The 16,233-nt window shown below is 39.8% G+C and overlaps 1 protein-coding gene across 1 annotated transcript; it reads right to left on the bottom strand.

The window, feature by feature from the left end:
* Positions 1-4,468: 4,468 nt before the first annotated feature.
* On the bottom strand, positions 4,469-6,359 carry gdnfb (glial cell derived neurotrophic factor b). Its single transcript, XM_063490412.1, has 2 exons — positions 5,827-6,359; positions 4,469-5,140 (listed from the first exon to the last, which is right to left on the bottom strand). Exons 1-2 carry the CDS (start codon positions 6,053-6,055, stop codon positions 4,569-4,571), a joined length of 801 nt encoding a protein of 266 aa, XP_063346482.1. The 5' UTR covers positions 6,056-6,359; the 3' UTR covers positions 4,469-4,568.
* Positions 6,360-16,233: the final 9,874 nt, after the last annotated feature.

Below are 16,233 nucleotides of genomic sequence, written 5' to 3'. Positions count from 1 at the left end.
TCAGTGGCGAGTAAAAAAAAAAAAAAATCTTGGAGCTTCTTTTGATCTAAAACAACAGGGTGAGACAGCATCAGTATTGTGTTGTCATAATACATCCTGAATTGGTAGCTGTATTATTTTCATCTATGATGACTCTCCTTTCTCTTTCTGTGGTTGTCTTTGCAATTGTCTTGTCACGTAGCCTGAGTCATACTGACAGATTCCAGAGCGGTGGCACAAAGAGCTTCTTTTAGTTTGACAGATTTCTCATGAAGACCCCAGACATGCTTCATCGAACTATGATTACATTCAGGTTATCATCTGTATCTTTTTTCATGCCAGCTAGCCCAATACTGACTAACAAGACTCTGCCCACAATTGCTTCCTCTTGTAAACAACAATAAACAAGATGAGGAGGGAATATGTGCTTCCAATTTCTTATAAAGTAAATCTCTAAGGAAATTGGAAGGTTTGAGGCAGAGATGCAAGATGTCTTTTGGTTTATTTACAGAAAAAAGCAATTTCAAAAAAATCAAAAACTACCAGGGTGAAAATTGTTAGCCCGCCTGATGCTAATAGTCTGTTGCGTATCCTTTTTACTGGATAACAGCCTGCAGTTGTTTGCTATGGTTTCAACGAGTCTCACACACATCTCCTGAATAATCCCAGCCCATTCTTCTATTCTCCAGATGTAATGGTCTTCTGACACGGACCTTTCTCTTTAGTTCATCCAACAGATTTTCAGTGGGATTTAATTCAAGGCTTTGTGCAGGCCAATAAGTAACGTTCACTTTGGTCTTCTGAAGGTAATTCTTCACTAGCGTCTTGTTGGAAGAGGAAACAATGACCCAGACCCAATTTTGCTGCTGACTGCTCTATTTTACATCCACCATTGTGTATCACAGTGTTTTAATATACCCACTGGTCATTTCATTAGGTATAAAATGATATAATGCTGGTACAGGGTTTGACACTCTTCCTATAAGCTAATCTTTAAGGGACCCACCCTGACTGGTAAGTTCCCAGACATGTAAAATCACCAGGATTTTTCTTAGAAGATAACAAAGTTTTCCAGACCAGAGAACAGTGATCAAGTAGGAAATAAGTGGTGCCTTAGTTTATTGTTAGTTATCACTTCTTAAGTTACATCTTGCTAGTACTGGGTTGGACCTCCTTTTGCCTCCAGAGCTGCTTTAATTCTTCACAGCATAGATTGATATAGGATTATAGGGTTATAGGATATTAATTTATACATTCATCTTTTAGTTTTTCAAAAATATATATGCATACATGTTTTATGCTCTTCAAAACCCCACAATATATTATTTGCAGTCATGTTTTAAGACATCATTAGTAGGTTGGATGGTTGAAATTTGTTTTGAAAAGTGGAAGCTAACCCAAATATAAAAATAAAAAGAATTTCTAAATTACAAAAATGGTTTTATTTGTCCAAATTTTCAAGCTCAGAGCCTCGGGGACTTTGCTCGCACTGACCCAGTGACTGGGTCTTTTCCTTTTTGTCAGCAGAAGTAGTCTGGAGAAAAACTTCACATTTGGATATGCCAGGTTTCCCATAAGCCAGTATATTTTAATGTTTTTTACAGCAGTGAACAAATGGGTGAACAGTACAGAAAAGAGGTCTCATGTATGAAAACTATATGTCAACACTTGTAGCTCTGCCAGCATTTAGCACCTGTTTGGAACACCACCCCTTTAAGCATTAACACTTGTGTTGTATTACACTCGAGCGGAACATTATCCCTCATTACAAGCTCCTCTAACACCATGAACAAAAGAACAGAAGACTGGCCTGACTGTAATGACACTGCCTGCTAGGTGTCATTTGGCTCTAATGGTTTCCTCTGTTGTCTACGACTAAAGCACTTGTTATTTATACTTTCCACAGTGCAGCTAGAACAGGTTGCTGTTGCCATCTTTCAGGGTTACATTTAATTGTGCACATTTTCTTCATATTGTCCATCAGACTATATTTTATTATAGCGTTTGGCAACCCGAATGGTGGCTACTACAAATATTTATACACAAGGCTTTTTGAGTGCAACTTGTTCATGTGTGGTTTGGACACTAAAATAATTAGAAGTAGACATAAAGACTGGAAAGTGACTCATTCTGTTTACTCTGTTCACTCTTCAGATCTTGATATTACATAACTGGCTTAGTAGAAAAATTACAAGTTGCCAGTTTTTTAAATATATAGTGATTTGTATACATTTGTTAGTTCAAAGGACAAATGGAGGGGACAAAAACGCCTTCATTACTTCATGATTTGACCTGTCGTCCTCATTTTGGGCTCCATAGTCTTATTTTTGTACTCTGCTACAGTAGCTTTGGTTAATTCACATTCAAGTAATCCTTACTTATTCTATACTGGGCCTCGGTACAGACTATCAGTTCATCCTCTGTCTGAAACAAGCTATTTTAGCTCGTCTTGCTTAAAGGACACCTCTACTTTAACCCAACTTTGTTTCTGATTGGTTGCCTCTTGCAAACAGAACGTTTGAACAGTAGATAGGTGCAGTTCACAGCGAGAGCTATAACCATTATAAAGGACATCTCTTCTCTTTGACATCTTGTCTCCAAAGCAAAACAGTGGAGCTACACATGTCTGCCTCTAAAATTCTAATCAAAGCAGCTCTGAGCGTGTCTGCTGTAGGGCATGATTTTTCACACAGAATCACATAATGGTATTTATGGATGAATACGACACTTAAAAAATGAGAAAACGGAATCTGTAAGCTGGCGTATGCCCTGTAGCTTTTGAACGAGGTTGCACTGACTCAAAGTTCAGGAGACAGCCAGAGGAAGGGCTGTGAAATGTGAGATAACAGGAGTGGATCGGATAGCGGCCACACACATTAGTTAAACATCTCCCTTCTCATGTTCTCCAATTCCCACATCCTCGTCCTCATTACTGTCTTCTCTGGATATTTCCCAAATTTTTAATAGTCTTTCCTTTCTTTTCCAACATGCACTTCAGCTCTTAACTCGCTGCTTATTCTTCCATGCTATTTTGCTCGTGTTGTAAGATCTTTTGACACCCCCCGCCACTTTGATCCATCTTCTTTTCATCACTCCCTGTCAGTCCCACCTTCCTTTTATCCCTGTCCTATAGGTATTGTACTATCTTGTCTCTCTTGTGTTTATTGTTTCTTCTCGTCATTTGATAACATCAGATTCTGTTCATCTTTTATTGTTTCTTTAAGAACCAAGGCCCAATGCTCAATTGCTCCTGTCTTAGGTAAAAAGGGACCAAAACAAGATTTATATGAAAGTATTCTGGGATCAAATTGCATATCAGAATGTTTTTCTAAACTTTCTGAAGGTTGGACAGACTTAAAACAGTATGCTGTTGTCTTCTAAGCTCATTAACAAAGGAATGGGGTCATTTTTTCCCTCCTTTTTTCATTACAGAATACAGTACACTGTATAAATGCATTTATTAACAATAAAAATAAGACAATTTGAGCGCACATACTCTAGAAAGTATAGCTGTATGTTTGTTTTGAGGTGAGCAATTTTTGTTTAATTCAGCTGAGAGGAGGAACGAGCTCTAACCATGACAAGAAAATGCTTTTGCGCAGCTTCAATCAGGAAACAGTCAAATGAACTACTTGTACAAAGGCAGAAAAACCTTTAAAGCTTTCCTTGGGGAGTTTTTGATGAATTGAAAACACAACAGCGTGATGTTTATGAGAACAGGTCTGCATTCTGTTTGCGTCATGCACACATGCACGACACAGACAGATGCCGTACAGCTTCCTACATATTTAAGATGCTCTGCTGATCAGTGGGAGTAACAGAAGTAAAGAAGCAGGAGTAGAAAGGACGAAGACAAATAAGCCTAGAAACTAGTGAACATGGATGTAAACAATGTTAGACTTGAAATGTGTGCTGGCTCATTTGCGAGACCTCAAAGACACCCACACTGTGTTGTGGTGAGAAACCCTGGATGCACTCCTAACATTGTCAAGACAACTCAACAGGGTACCTTTAAGATTAGATACTGATGCGTAAAAGATGGTATTGCAGTGTACTGCTTTTATATCAAAATAAATTATATTTGATTTAAATCTTTGGCACACTCCCATAGATCTGATCACAGTAATAAATAACATTTATTCATTAAAAAAAACAAATAAATATCAATAACTTAATATATTCAAGATTTCATAAATAGATCTCATATTTGTGACGTTTTGTGTAACTTATGTGCTGTACAGTAGACAGAGTGAGTTGGCTGAATGATCCACTGTGTGTGACTGTGACTGAGTATAGATGGGAATATCAAATCCCACATAGCCAAGCTGTAGGCTGTAAAGGAAGTCATAGAAGCTGTAACCGTGCCGAGGTAACTCTTAAAAGTAATTTCTCTGGGGTGAAAACTTGTGTAATGCCACTTCCTGTTTATTTACTCCTATACTGCTAAATCCAAGTCATAAATCACCACATGCCAAAAAGCTTCCGTGAGTGAAATCAAAACAAAAGAAAAAACACTTAACATTATACCACTATAGAGTGGGAGTATAAAAAGTTAAAATTACACAAAGCCTGACAACAAGGTGCACTCCCTACACGCAGCCACATTTTCTGGCGGAGTGCTTCCTCACGGTGTGGTAAACCAGGCTGTCGTCCAGAAACGAGAGATCGTCGTCGAACGCTATTGGCCGACAGCAAGCCTGAGGGGGCACGTCTTTGGCGGGAAGCCTCCTGTTGTGAATGAGGTTGTAAAGGATTTTGTCGTAGTTTGTCTCTGACTTTCTGCACGGTCCTGAGCAGTACCTGAATATCATTTCCTCACTGGAGCGGTAGCCCAGACCGAGGTCAGACACGTTGAGGTGGATCTGTTTTAGCACGCAGCCCTGTCCTCTACCACCGCCTCTAATCTTCCCACCTGCGCCAGCACCTCTAGATCCTCCTTCTCTTCTGTTACTGTTTCGCTGGCTTGTCCTTTTCCTCTTTCCCCTTCTATGTCGGGTCCTGCTGTCAAAGTTATCTTTGGAGGGGGAAGAGATGGGGACGGCGGTGGTGGAGGTAGATGAGGACACAGTGAGCGAGGAGGAGCGACGCATTCTACTGATGGTTACTTTGATGAAGTTCACCACATCTTCAAACTCATTTGGGAGGGGCTCCTCAGTGGTGTCTGAAACCAATTAAGAGACATGCATAAGGCTGGACAGAACACACTGTTTCACTTCTACACACCCCACTGGCTATTGAACACATGCAGTGCTGTGTCACTAAACTACACATGCACATCTTTAAATGATACAGAGGTCTCTTCTGTGGAGGAAATACTGATGGATTGGATTTATGTGTCTTACGAATGAGTCCCATTGTCACCAAACGCTTTTATGTTTAAGTGGGATTAAACAATGAAGACAACACAGCTACAATGTAGCCTCGTGGCACAAGTTACTAGATGGAAAATGAATTCCTAATTATTACCACTTGAAGTTATTCTTCTGAGGGGGAAAAAGAGAGGCATTCATCTGCCAGTAAACTGAGTATGATGAGACGTGTAACTGCAAAGGTTTTAAGACAATGATCAATCTGAATCAAATATGTAATTCGTTCAGCATAAAATAAAAGAAATTTTAAGTATAAGCAACTTAACTGGTGACCACTTAAGATAAGATAAGATAAGATAACCTTTATTAGTCCCACACGTGGGAAATTGAAAACACATGTTTTCTATTTGTTGTTAGGTTTGCCAATTTTTGATTTTTTTCTCTTTCTGGTGGACACATCACCATCACATCTTTAAGCAATTCACACAAATCTCATTGCAAATGACTTATCGGGTTTGCGCACTTTCGCTACCCTCACATTTGTCTCCTCCAGGCAGCGTTTCGTCCCTGTTCGCGGTATCCGCGCGGCTCATGCTCGTGGAAGAAACAGACAGGCCGATCTGAACGGGCGGGAGCTCGGGGGGACTCTCGGCGACGCGCCCTCTCCTCTTGGTGGACATGGGCTGCTGCGGGCTCTGGAGGAGCGGGCTGGCGTAAACGGCACTTAGCAGTATCAAACAAGTGGTTAGACTATCCCATAACTTCATTGTCCACTTCAGTCCGACAGCAGGACATGGCGCGATGCAAAATCAACAGGTATCATCTCGCAAAAGCGCTCCACGGACGTGTAATAGTTAGACTCATCAGAGCTCCTGCCAGTCCAAATGGTGGTGATCGACCGTGCGCACTGCAAACTGCACGCAATCACTCACATGCCAGCTGGACAGCGAAACGCAATGTGGCGCAACATTCAGGGCACAGACGCGCAAACGCAAATCAGCGGCTCCTCTCTGAAGTTGACTCCAAAACGGGTCCAACAACACTTTAACGATGAAAACCTTTTTTGCTCAGTCCTTCACTGTTTTCATTCAACACAGTTCCTGTTGCTGACTTCAGGCCATCTCTCTCACCATCAATCCTGACTGAGCTGCGAGGAAAAGCGAGAGAGCTGGGGAGTGCTGGTGACGTGCGACGGTCCATCCTCTGCTTCTTCCTGTCTCCACCCCATGCATGGGAACTATGCAGAAGGATGGAGGCCACAGACAAGACAGAAGCTGAAGTGTGGAGTTGGTGAGAGTTAAAGAGTTATATCACCAAGGAAATCCAGAAATGTGCCTCAGATGGGAGGGAGAAGTTCCACTCTTTCCGAACCAGAATCCCCATCCTGCTTTTCGACTTGGGTTGATATTGGACGGAAAACATTTTTCCAATCAGCCAGTCAAAACAGATCGAATAGATTGTGTCGCTCCTGATGAAGACCATGTGCTTCAAATCCCACAGTTCTCCACTTAATGTACTTCAGTGCCATTTAACTTCTAGAAGTTGATGTGACAACCCTTAGGCCAAGCATAACTGCGCCAGTAATTTCTTGTGAAAACCCTTTTCTCTCCCACATTAAGAGCTAGAAAATGTCATTTTTAATCACATTATTTTCCTTTGTTGGTTTATTTAAGGCAGGTATTAAGAAGTAATGGTCCAGTAGTCCAAAAGAACAGTTAAAAACCAATTGTTGAACATGTATGATGAGTAATTTTGTTTATAATTAATACAGACATGTGGATAAGCTAAGTGAGTGGAGTAAGTGGGTCAGGTTGCCTCCTCCACACTTCAGTGAAAATGCGGATAAGAGAAAGTCGTTTTTCATATCTGTTAGTTTGTTAGCTTATCCTTTTGAACATTATTATTAAATGCATAAGGAACAGGGAGTTGATGAAAATCAGAATGATATCCAGTCACTTGATCTGAGGGCTTTATATGCGCCTGTATGTGACGTGAAACACTCAGTGAAGCACTCAGACAGCTGTGATGCTTAAAAGCGCTTTATTAAGGATATATGAATAAACGTAAACAGATTGAAAAAAAAGTCATATGAAAATTATAATGGGGTCAATAAATGCTTTAGTTGGATTCAAAAAGCAATCCTTTGGCTCAAGTAGTACCTTAGAGGGTGTGTGTTTTATTGTCAGGGCTTACATTTTAAAGCAAATCTGCTTTGTATCTTCACTATTATGCATAAGAACATGCTGATTAGAATATAAACTGCAGCCATATTGTTCAGTTTCTCAGTTTTTGTAAAATAATCATTGCAGATAAATTGTAATCCTGTGGTTTGGTACACACAAGGCTTTTCCAAAAAAAACCATCTTTCCATTTCCTCCATCCCAGGTAGGCCTTATATTTTACAGCAGCCCATGAACAAGGCTGATGTGAAATACACTTATCCGAAAGCATTTGTGCAGTATATGCAGATGTGTAAACATGCGTACGGATCCGTGCACCCTTGAACTGTAGTGTTTCATGATGAATCATGTCTGTGTCAGTGTATGCCTGCGACAGCCACATTGTATTGTAATCACTTGACTACAGTGAACATGCAAAAGCGATTTGAGCATCTGAGTATGCAGTAACTGTAAAGTCATGCACAATAACAGTCTTCTTCCACTCGTGTTTTTAGAAGTTAGCCTACTAATTACTCAGAAGAGGCTTCCCTTTCCACTGACTTGCTCACTTAAATACCCTGTCCTCAAGCAATTACGCTCGTGCCAAGCAACAAATACATCAAACAGATGTTCATTTCCCTTCTTGAAAGGCATGGGGGCTGCTTGGGAGCTGCTCTGTACTCTAATCTGTCAGCCATTTTGAGAGTTTAGTTCGACTCACATGCAATAAGCTAATTGTGCCGTGTTATTCCATCCGTCATTGCTGGCCAAGGTGAAACTGAGGCCCCAAAATGGCTTGTGATAGCAAAACTCAGTTTTTAAGTAAGAAGATATTATATTACTGGACTTAGATTTAAAATTTTAATAAAAGACTGGGTAATATACTGGATAAAGGCATGTGTTGCCATCTTAATGACCATGGTTTTCATCTTAGTTTAGTTGTATTAGTTGAACTAATTCATGTCTCCTATATCAGTTTCTCTTCATAGGTTCCCTGTTGAATCCAGAATTTAATTTAAAATCCTTCTCTTCATATACAGATCTTATCTTAAAGACCTCATACTATCATATCGCCCTAAGAGAGCCTGCAGCTTGCTTGTGGTTCCTTGGATATTTCAAAGTAGAATAGGAGGTAGAGCCTTTCAGGCCCCTCTTCTGTGGAACCAGCTCCCAGTTTGGAATTGGGAGATGGACACCTTCTCTGCTTTTAAGATTAGACTTAAAACACAGATAAAGCATATAGTTAGGGCTGGATCAGGTGACTTTCTAACACAATAGGTCTTTTATCCTGTCTCTCTCCCCTCATCCCCATACAATTAGACTAGATAGCTGCATCTGCTGGAGGTTTCTTCCTGTTTCTTCCTGTTTAAAGGGAGTTTTTCTTTCCCACTGTCAACAAGTGCTTGCTCATAGGAGTCATCTGATTGTGGGGTTTTCCTCTTTCCTCTTCTTCCACTCTGAGCTGACAGTTGTTGTGATTGTTTGCTATATAAATGAAATTGAATTGAAAATAATATTGACTTACATCTCATTTAATGAAATACATAGTCAGAATAATCATTACATTTAATATCGTTTAATACAAAGTTGGACAGGACATATCAAAAAAATTATTATGATCCCACTTTTGCTATGACAGACTTATGGAGTTCCATCATGGAAAGAGTAAGTTATGCGTAGTAAATATCCATAGCAGTACTTACTGTACAGACTGTTGCAGAAACAAGAATCCATCCATCCATCCATCCATCCATCCATCCATCCATCCATCCATCCATCCTCTTCCGCTTAACCAGGGCTGGGTCACAGGGGCAGCAGCGTAAGCAAAGAAGCCCAGACCTCCCTCTCCCCAGACACCTCCTCCAGCCTTTCCGGTAGAACACCAAGACGTTAGCTGAGAGATATACTCCTCCTAGGGCCTCCTCCGAGTGGGACATACCCTGAACACCTCACCAAGGAGGCATCCTAGTCAGATGCCTGAACCACCTCACCTGGCTGATTTTGATGTGGACGAGCAGCGGCTCAACTCTGAGCCCCAGATGGCTGAACTCCTCACCCTATCTCTAAGGGAGAGAGCAGCCAAACTTCGGGAAAAGCTCATTTTCACTGCTTGTATCCGCAATCTCTTCTGCCCAAAGTTCCTGACCATCGCTGAAAGTGGGGACGTTGACTGACCGGTAAATTGAGAGCTTCACTTTTACACTCAGCTCTCTCTTCACCACGATGAACCGCTATAGCGTCCACTTCACTGCAGCTACTGCACCAATCTGTCTGTTGATCTCCCATCACTTGTGAACAAGACCCCAAGATATTTAAACTTCTCCACTTGGGGCAGGAACTTGTCACTGATACGGAGTGGGCACTCCACCTTTTCCAGTTGAGCACCACGGCCTCAGACTTGGAGGTGCTGATTGTCATTCCCGCTGCTTTACAACTGCTCCAGTGCGAGGAGGAGGCTGTCACCAGATGAAGCCAGAGATGGGATTCTGAGACCACCCAAGTGAAAGCCTTCTGCCAATTGGCTACGATATTACCTCCATAAAAATTATGAAGAGATTGGTGACAAAAGGCAGCCCTGGCGGAGTCCAACGCCTATCGGAAATGACTTATTGCCCTGTGGACTAAGCTCTTGCAAAGGTTGTATGAGGATTGTATGGCCCGTAGCAACAGGCCAGACACCCCATACTCCTAAAGCTCCTCTGACAGGACACCCAGAGGGACACGGTCGAATGCCTTGTCCAAGTATCTCCAAATGTAGACTGATATATGTAAGCTTGTTTCGGTCTCAAAAGAAGAAAATAGGCCATGCATAAGTCAAAATTTCACGTTGTCTTAAAATTTCAGGTTATTTTCTTAATTTTGGGTCATTTTCTCAGGAATTGAGTGAGTAAGTTGAAACTGAGATCCCTAACTCTACTTTCTTTTTTAGGCAATTTACTTTACTGATTTAGGATACATGCTGGTGCAGAATCATTATTTAATGAGAGAATTATTATCTCTAAGACTGACAGGAGGTGGACAGGAGGTTGTCCTTCAATCCGTTTTTATGCATTTACAAGTAGTTTAGTCTCCCACTTACAGAACTCTGCTATAGCAAAAAACTTTTCTTTATCTTGTAACAAATACAAGATACTATTTGGTTATGTGTAAATATAACCAAATAGTTTTTAGTGCCTAGACCTAAACAAGCAATGCGTAAAAAACAAATCCTCTAAGATCTCCTAACACTGACTTTTTAGATATTTCAAGGAGCTCTGCTGTCACTCTAGGTGCAGCCAGTGGCATCAGAACCAAAGGACACCCTGTGTGTGTCATTGTGACACCAACAGGCATCTGACAGAACAGCTGTATCTGACACACTGTGACTGAGAGACTGCAGACTTTCAGTCACAGTGAAATATTTCATTAGCTATTTAATGAATTTTGGTAAACATACCCATGAGGACAAGATAATATTGGCTTGTGCTGTTGGTGAGCCCCATATTTCATCAAGCTCAAAACTATTTTTTCCTAACATCTCCAGCATCAGCATTTTGTGTTTGTAGTTAATGTTAACATGCTAGCACACTAAGATGACGTCTTACATGCTAAATATCAGCATCTTGCTCTGCTTGTGTAAGAATGTTAGCATGCTTACATTACCTCTGGGTTTAACGTGCTATTTAAAGTTAAAGTTCAGACTCACATAGTTGCTAACACTCATGTTTTATATATGTAAGATAGATATACACTGACGGGCCAGGTTGTGTAGTTTCTTATTGCTAAGGTATTCATGAGCATCCTTTAAACTCAATAAATGAGAGACGGCCACTTCACTTTTCTTTCTCTTTATTTTGGAGATCAACTTTAGACATTTCCACAAATAAATAAATGAATAAATAAATCAATAAAACCATACATCAGACATTTCATTGATCTAGTATTATGCAAATATATTTCAAGTTAAACTACACACTTTTGTTCTTCAGAACCAGCTCAGCAGTTCTGTTAAAAGTTTAGATTTCTGGTCGGCACAGAGAAGGAAAAGCTAAAAACACTTTAATTTTCACACTGAACACACTTCTGCACACTGATGAACAAACATCAGACACAACAACCAAGTCAAAGTTAATTCAGTCTGCTGAATTAAACCTTTATTTTTTCACAAAATAGCCGGTGAATGAATGTAGCCCATAATTATCTTGCACTTATAGGAAGATTATAGAGGACTTTAATATTTCAAAGGACGTGCTACATTAGAGCTTGTTGCCCCATGCGAAATACAAACAAACAAAAAACCTTTCCCTGCTGGTGATGTTACATTTACTTGTACATTTGTGTGGTGTGTAAATCATTGAATAGGTTGTAAGAAGCACCCCCTTGGTGAGCCATTGCAGTGTTTAGAGAGTAATCTACACCATATGTAGTTCGGTGCTGCTGCAGCCTCGGGCTGCGAGCGATCAGACTACGGGAGCTGTGAATGTGGATGCTGTCTGCTGAGCTGAACCGCAGGGAGTTGGCTCAGAAATGTTAAAGTAAGGTCAGTAACAGTTATTATGCTTAAGCAAATAAACCATTTACTCTGTAATTGTCTCCAGTTTTGTGACTGTGAGTTATTGTGAAATTGTTGTTTGCTGGGTGCCTCTGCAAAACCCAAACGTCTGACTACATTTTGGAAGTTGGAATTTCAAATACAGATATGAACCGGGGGAACAATGAGCCCAGATGTTCTGGTTCCTTACACATTTGCATGCAGGACTCTGATCCTGCCACTAGTGGACACTGTTTATCACTGCTATCCACATTAAATATGGTACACAATGTGCAATTTTACAGCATATTTGTGACACCCACACGTTGAGTAATCTGTTCTTTTATTTGTTTTTTTGTTTTACGATTTCCTGAAACGTCTCGCAGACTCGTGAACAATCTCCTTTTCTGAAACACAAACAAACAAAAATCATATTCTGTTGTTGTAAAAATACAAGTAGTATAATATAGTTCACCAAAAAAAGAAAAAAAAAACAGTATATGCCTGATTAGTTTTTCTACACATTTGTAATAAAACATGGCAGTAAAACAATGCTTCAACAAGTGTAACTGATATAAATATTTGAAGGCGGATGATGACAGCACCCCAGAGGTGTTGGGAAACTTAAAACTTTGTTTCTATTCAAAACCAAACTGAAATTAATTTGTATTGACATTTTAATGATCTTCATGGTGTGGTGAGAAAGAACCAATTAGTTCCTCTAAAACACGTCACGGTCTTTTGACTTCAGGGCAGCCTACTGTTTTTCTCATTAAGCTCCACAATTTTCTAAACCATCAGTCTGGTTGATTTGCTTCTACAGATTAAAATGAAGAGTACGAAAAATAATTTCTTGGAACAAGGCTAATGTTAAGGCTATCTCGTCTCTTGTCTCTCATAGTCTGAGTGAGCCTAGTGAGAAAGAGAAAACTAACCTTGTTGATTAGTTAATATATTCATTAGGTTATTAACAAAACATTAATTGATTGATGACAGTACTGAAAAATCTATGGCTTTGTTAGTGGCTGCTGCCGTTTTATTCTCATTTCTGTCTCTCTAACTTGGCGTTTTCCTGTGTATTTGCATTTGTCCAGGAGATGGAACCATTGAGTTCCTCACTGAGCCAAACAAAGTGAAACCTCACTATCCTCCTCCAGCTTGGTGATAAGCGTTTTAGGCTTTAGTGGCAATGTACAATGTAACTATCAAGTAGTTTGAAACCTTTATACTGATTTATAATGTCACAACACAAAACCTCCTTTGGATTTTGCCTATAATTTCACTTCTTTCAGGACTGAACTAAATTGTGATCCTTGAGCCTCATTATGCAGACACTAGACTTTATTGCAGTTCAGCTTATTTTTTGCGGTTTACAAGCTCTAGATATCCCAACTGCCAACCCTGACACTGGTTAGGATTGAAAAGAAGCTTTTGTATCATCTAAATCAAACTATTTTTTTTTTTTTTACTATGTCACAATGGAAATATAGTGCAGAGAATTAAGATTTCATTGATAATATTCCCACACAACCATAGGGTTTACAAATAATTGCCCAAAACAGAGAAAATCTACAGTTCTATGGGCAAAACCTTGTTGATGTCAGAGGTCACAGAGGAACGGCCAGACTGTTTTAGAAGACACATGTGGACAACTTAAAAGAAAAGGAATTAACACAGCTTAGATTATGCATTATTAGAGTATGTATTATTTGGAGGCCTGTGATTCAAACTCGATGCATAATCAGTGATAAACTACATATTATGAAGGGAAATATGCACAGAATAAAGACCTGTTAATTCTTCAGAGTGTATATGTTGTTCTGATTGTGTTATAGAGCCACGACTTCGATGAGAGGAAGTCCAGTTGCTTTTCTCTCCAAGCTCCTTAGATTGCCATCACCTGGATGACTGAGACCCTACAAAGACGTTCCTTTAAAAGGACTGCCATTGCTAACTGCAGTCAAGACTTAGTCAGCTGTCCTCTTTAAGTGAGATATCAGAGAGGCATTGGCTTTGCAGTGGTATATCGGTGCAAAGTTTGCCTCTTTGTCATCATTTCATTTTGTCTGCATGCATACCTGGTCCAGCGTGAGCTCGCTTTGACGTTGTCATAAATGCAAAATGTAAAAAGGTCATTTCTTCCATCTTTGACAGCCCTCTTTGTTACAAAAAGTGTGGGATGGAAGTAAGTAACATATGACGTAAATGTCAAATGATTTAAAACTGTGTCACCTCTCCATAACTGCATTATTTCTAAGTTGGCAGAGTGGTGTATTTTCTCTTATGCACAATCAAAACACAAACAAATTAATTAAAAATTCAATCACTGAATTAAAACTGAGCACACCTGTGATATCAGTGGCTGTGGCTCAGGCAGTAGAGTAGGTTGTCAACTTGTTGTTTTGTCCACATGTCTGCATGTTGAAGTGTCCGTGGGAAAGATACCGTGTGAGTTCATGCATGATAGGTAGAAAGGATTTAAGGCAATAAAGAACTGTATGAATGTGTGCATAAATGGGAGAGGGTGGCTGTTAGTCTAAAAGCACTTTGAGCAGAAAAGCATATGTCTCATATAAGTCACAGTCCATTTATCATTTACAGGTCCCCTTTTGCATGAACACGGTTATAAAATTTCTCAGTTCTAGACCTACAGGCTGTGTCTGCCTGCACGTTTACATCACGGCGCCACACAGAACCATTTTCAGGGCAACTGTTAAATGTGATCGTGAGACCTCACAAAAATGGAAAAAGCTGAGTGAAGATTGGTGACCAGCTGAAAGTCATTAGAAAGACTGTCTCAGCAGTAATCAGGAGGTGTAGAACAAGCCATCAAAGCCATAGCCACAAAATGACACCGCTGACAGTGCTCTAGCTGTAAAAACACAGACGGGCAAGTGATTCACACTTAGCACAAGAGTTTATGTGAGATTTTGGACAACTTCTGAAGATTATCCAAGTTACAGATACACTTGCTTGCAAGAGCAAGAACACACAAATATAAAAAGATATATTTTGGGAAAATAAGAGCACTTATTCATCTCAAATGGGTTCCAGTGTGTGTGCCACAAATCCATACAGCCATAACAAATGTAGTCATAGTATAGAGGTGGTAGTGGTGTTGAATAGATAGCATTTATAGATTGCACCATGAGTGCCTGTGACCTTACCAAAATACCAGCTGACCAGATTAGTCTCCAGAAGCTCACCAGAAGAGGTGTATTACAGCATGATAATGACCCAAAGCACTTTGCCAAATATATATATGAGTATTTTAAAAGAGGAAAAACCTCAAAACTGAAAAAAGGCCCTTTGGCAATACACTGAACCCCAGATTTCACCCAAAACTGTAAGCTGAGCAAGTATACTACCTGACTTGAATCTAATGGAACATGTTTCTGGCATTTTGAAGATAAATGTAGAGTGGCATATCCCCTACAGAAAGGGGCAGCTGAAAAATATTTGGAAAACATCTTTCCTAAAACCTGCGCAAGGCTGGTATCCTCCTTCCCAAAGAAGACTGAACCTTCATGACAAATAAACATAGTTATATGAAGTATTAGATAAAAACTAAAGATATAAAGGTGCATTTCTATTGTTGCAATAGCACAAATATAAACCTAGAAGTAACAAAATTACTACAAGGTGGTATAGTTTTTAATTATATGACATTTAATACACAGGGACCTCACTTCTGTTGTACATTGTGTTATAAAACCGGTCAGAAAGTTAACACTTGGGTGCAGTGCAGTAATTTTCATTTTTGATGACAAACAGTTAAAATTCCATCTACCAAAGTCTGAACTGAACTCTACCTTGTTGCTGGGAGCATACAATCAATATTCCCATACTGACTGAGTGAATAAGAACTGCTGATTTGTTGTAGGGTCTGCTTGCTCTTTTTGAACTTCTACTAAAACAACTGTGGGCAGCTGTGGCTTGATATTCTCAGATTTTTTGTTTTGGTTTCTTTTCATGTTAAATTGCCCTTGGGCAATACACCGAACCCCAGATTGCTCCCAACAGTCAGTCAGCAGCCAACCAATGTAGATGAAAAAATCCTGTGTCTGCAGGTTACTAACCCTTAATGAGTCTTGGCTATTACTGTAATATTGCTTCTACAATTCCAGGTGTCTGGGACTCCTTTTAAAATGATGAACTGTGTGTGGAATTATATCAGGTCAGAAATGTATATATGCTCATCATGGTATGTCAGGGTAATTTGGGGCTTTTAATGATTTATTTGAACTGTAGTTTCTCCAGGGTGGAATGACTGTAC

Source organism: Pelmatolapia mariae, linkage group LG12, assembly GCF_036321145.2.
Source record: "Pelmatolapia mariae isolate MD_Pm_ZW linkage group LG12, Pm_UMD_F_2, whole genome shotgun sequence".
NCBI lineage: Eukaryota > Metazoa > Chordata > Actinopteri > Cichliformes > Cichlidae > Pelmatolapia > Pelmatolapia mariae.
This window is presented reverse-complemented; position numbering and strand designations above follow the sequence as displayed.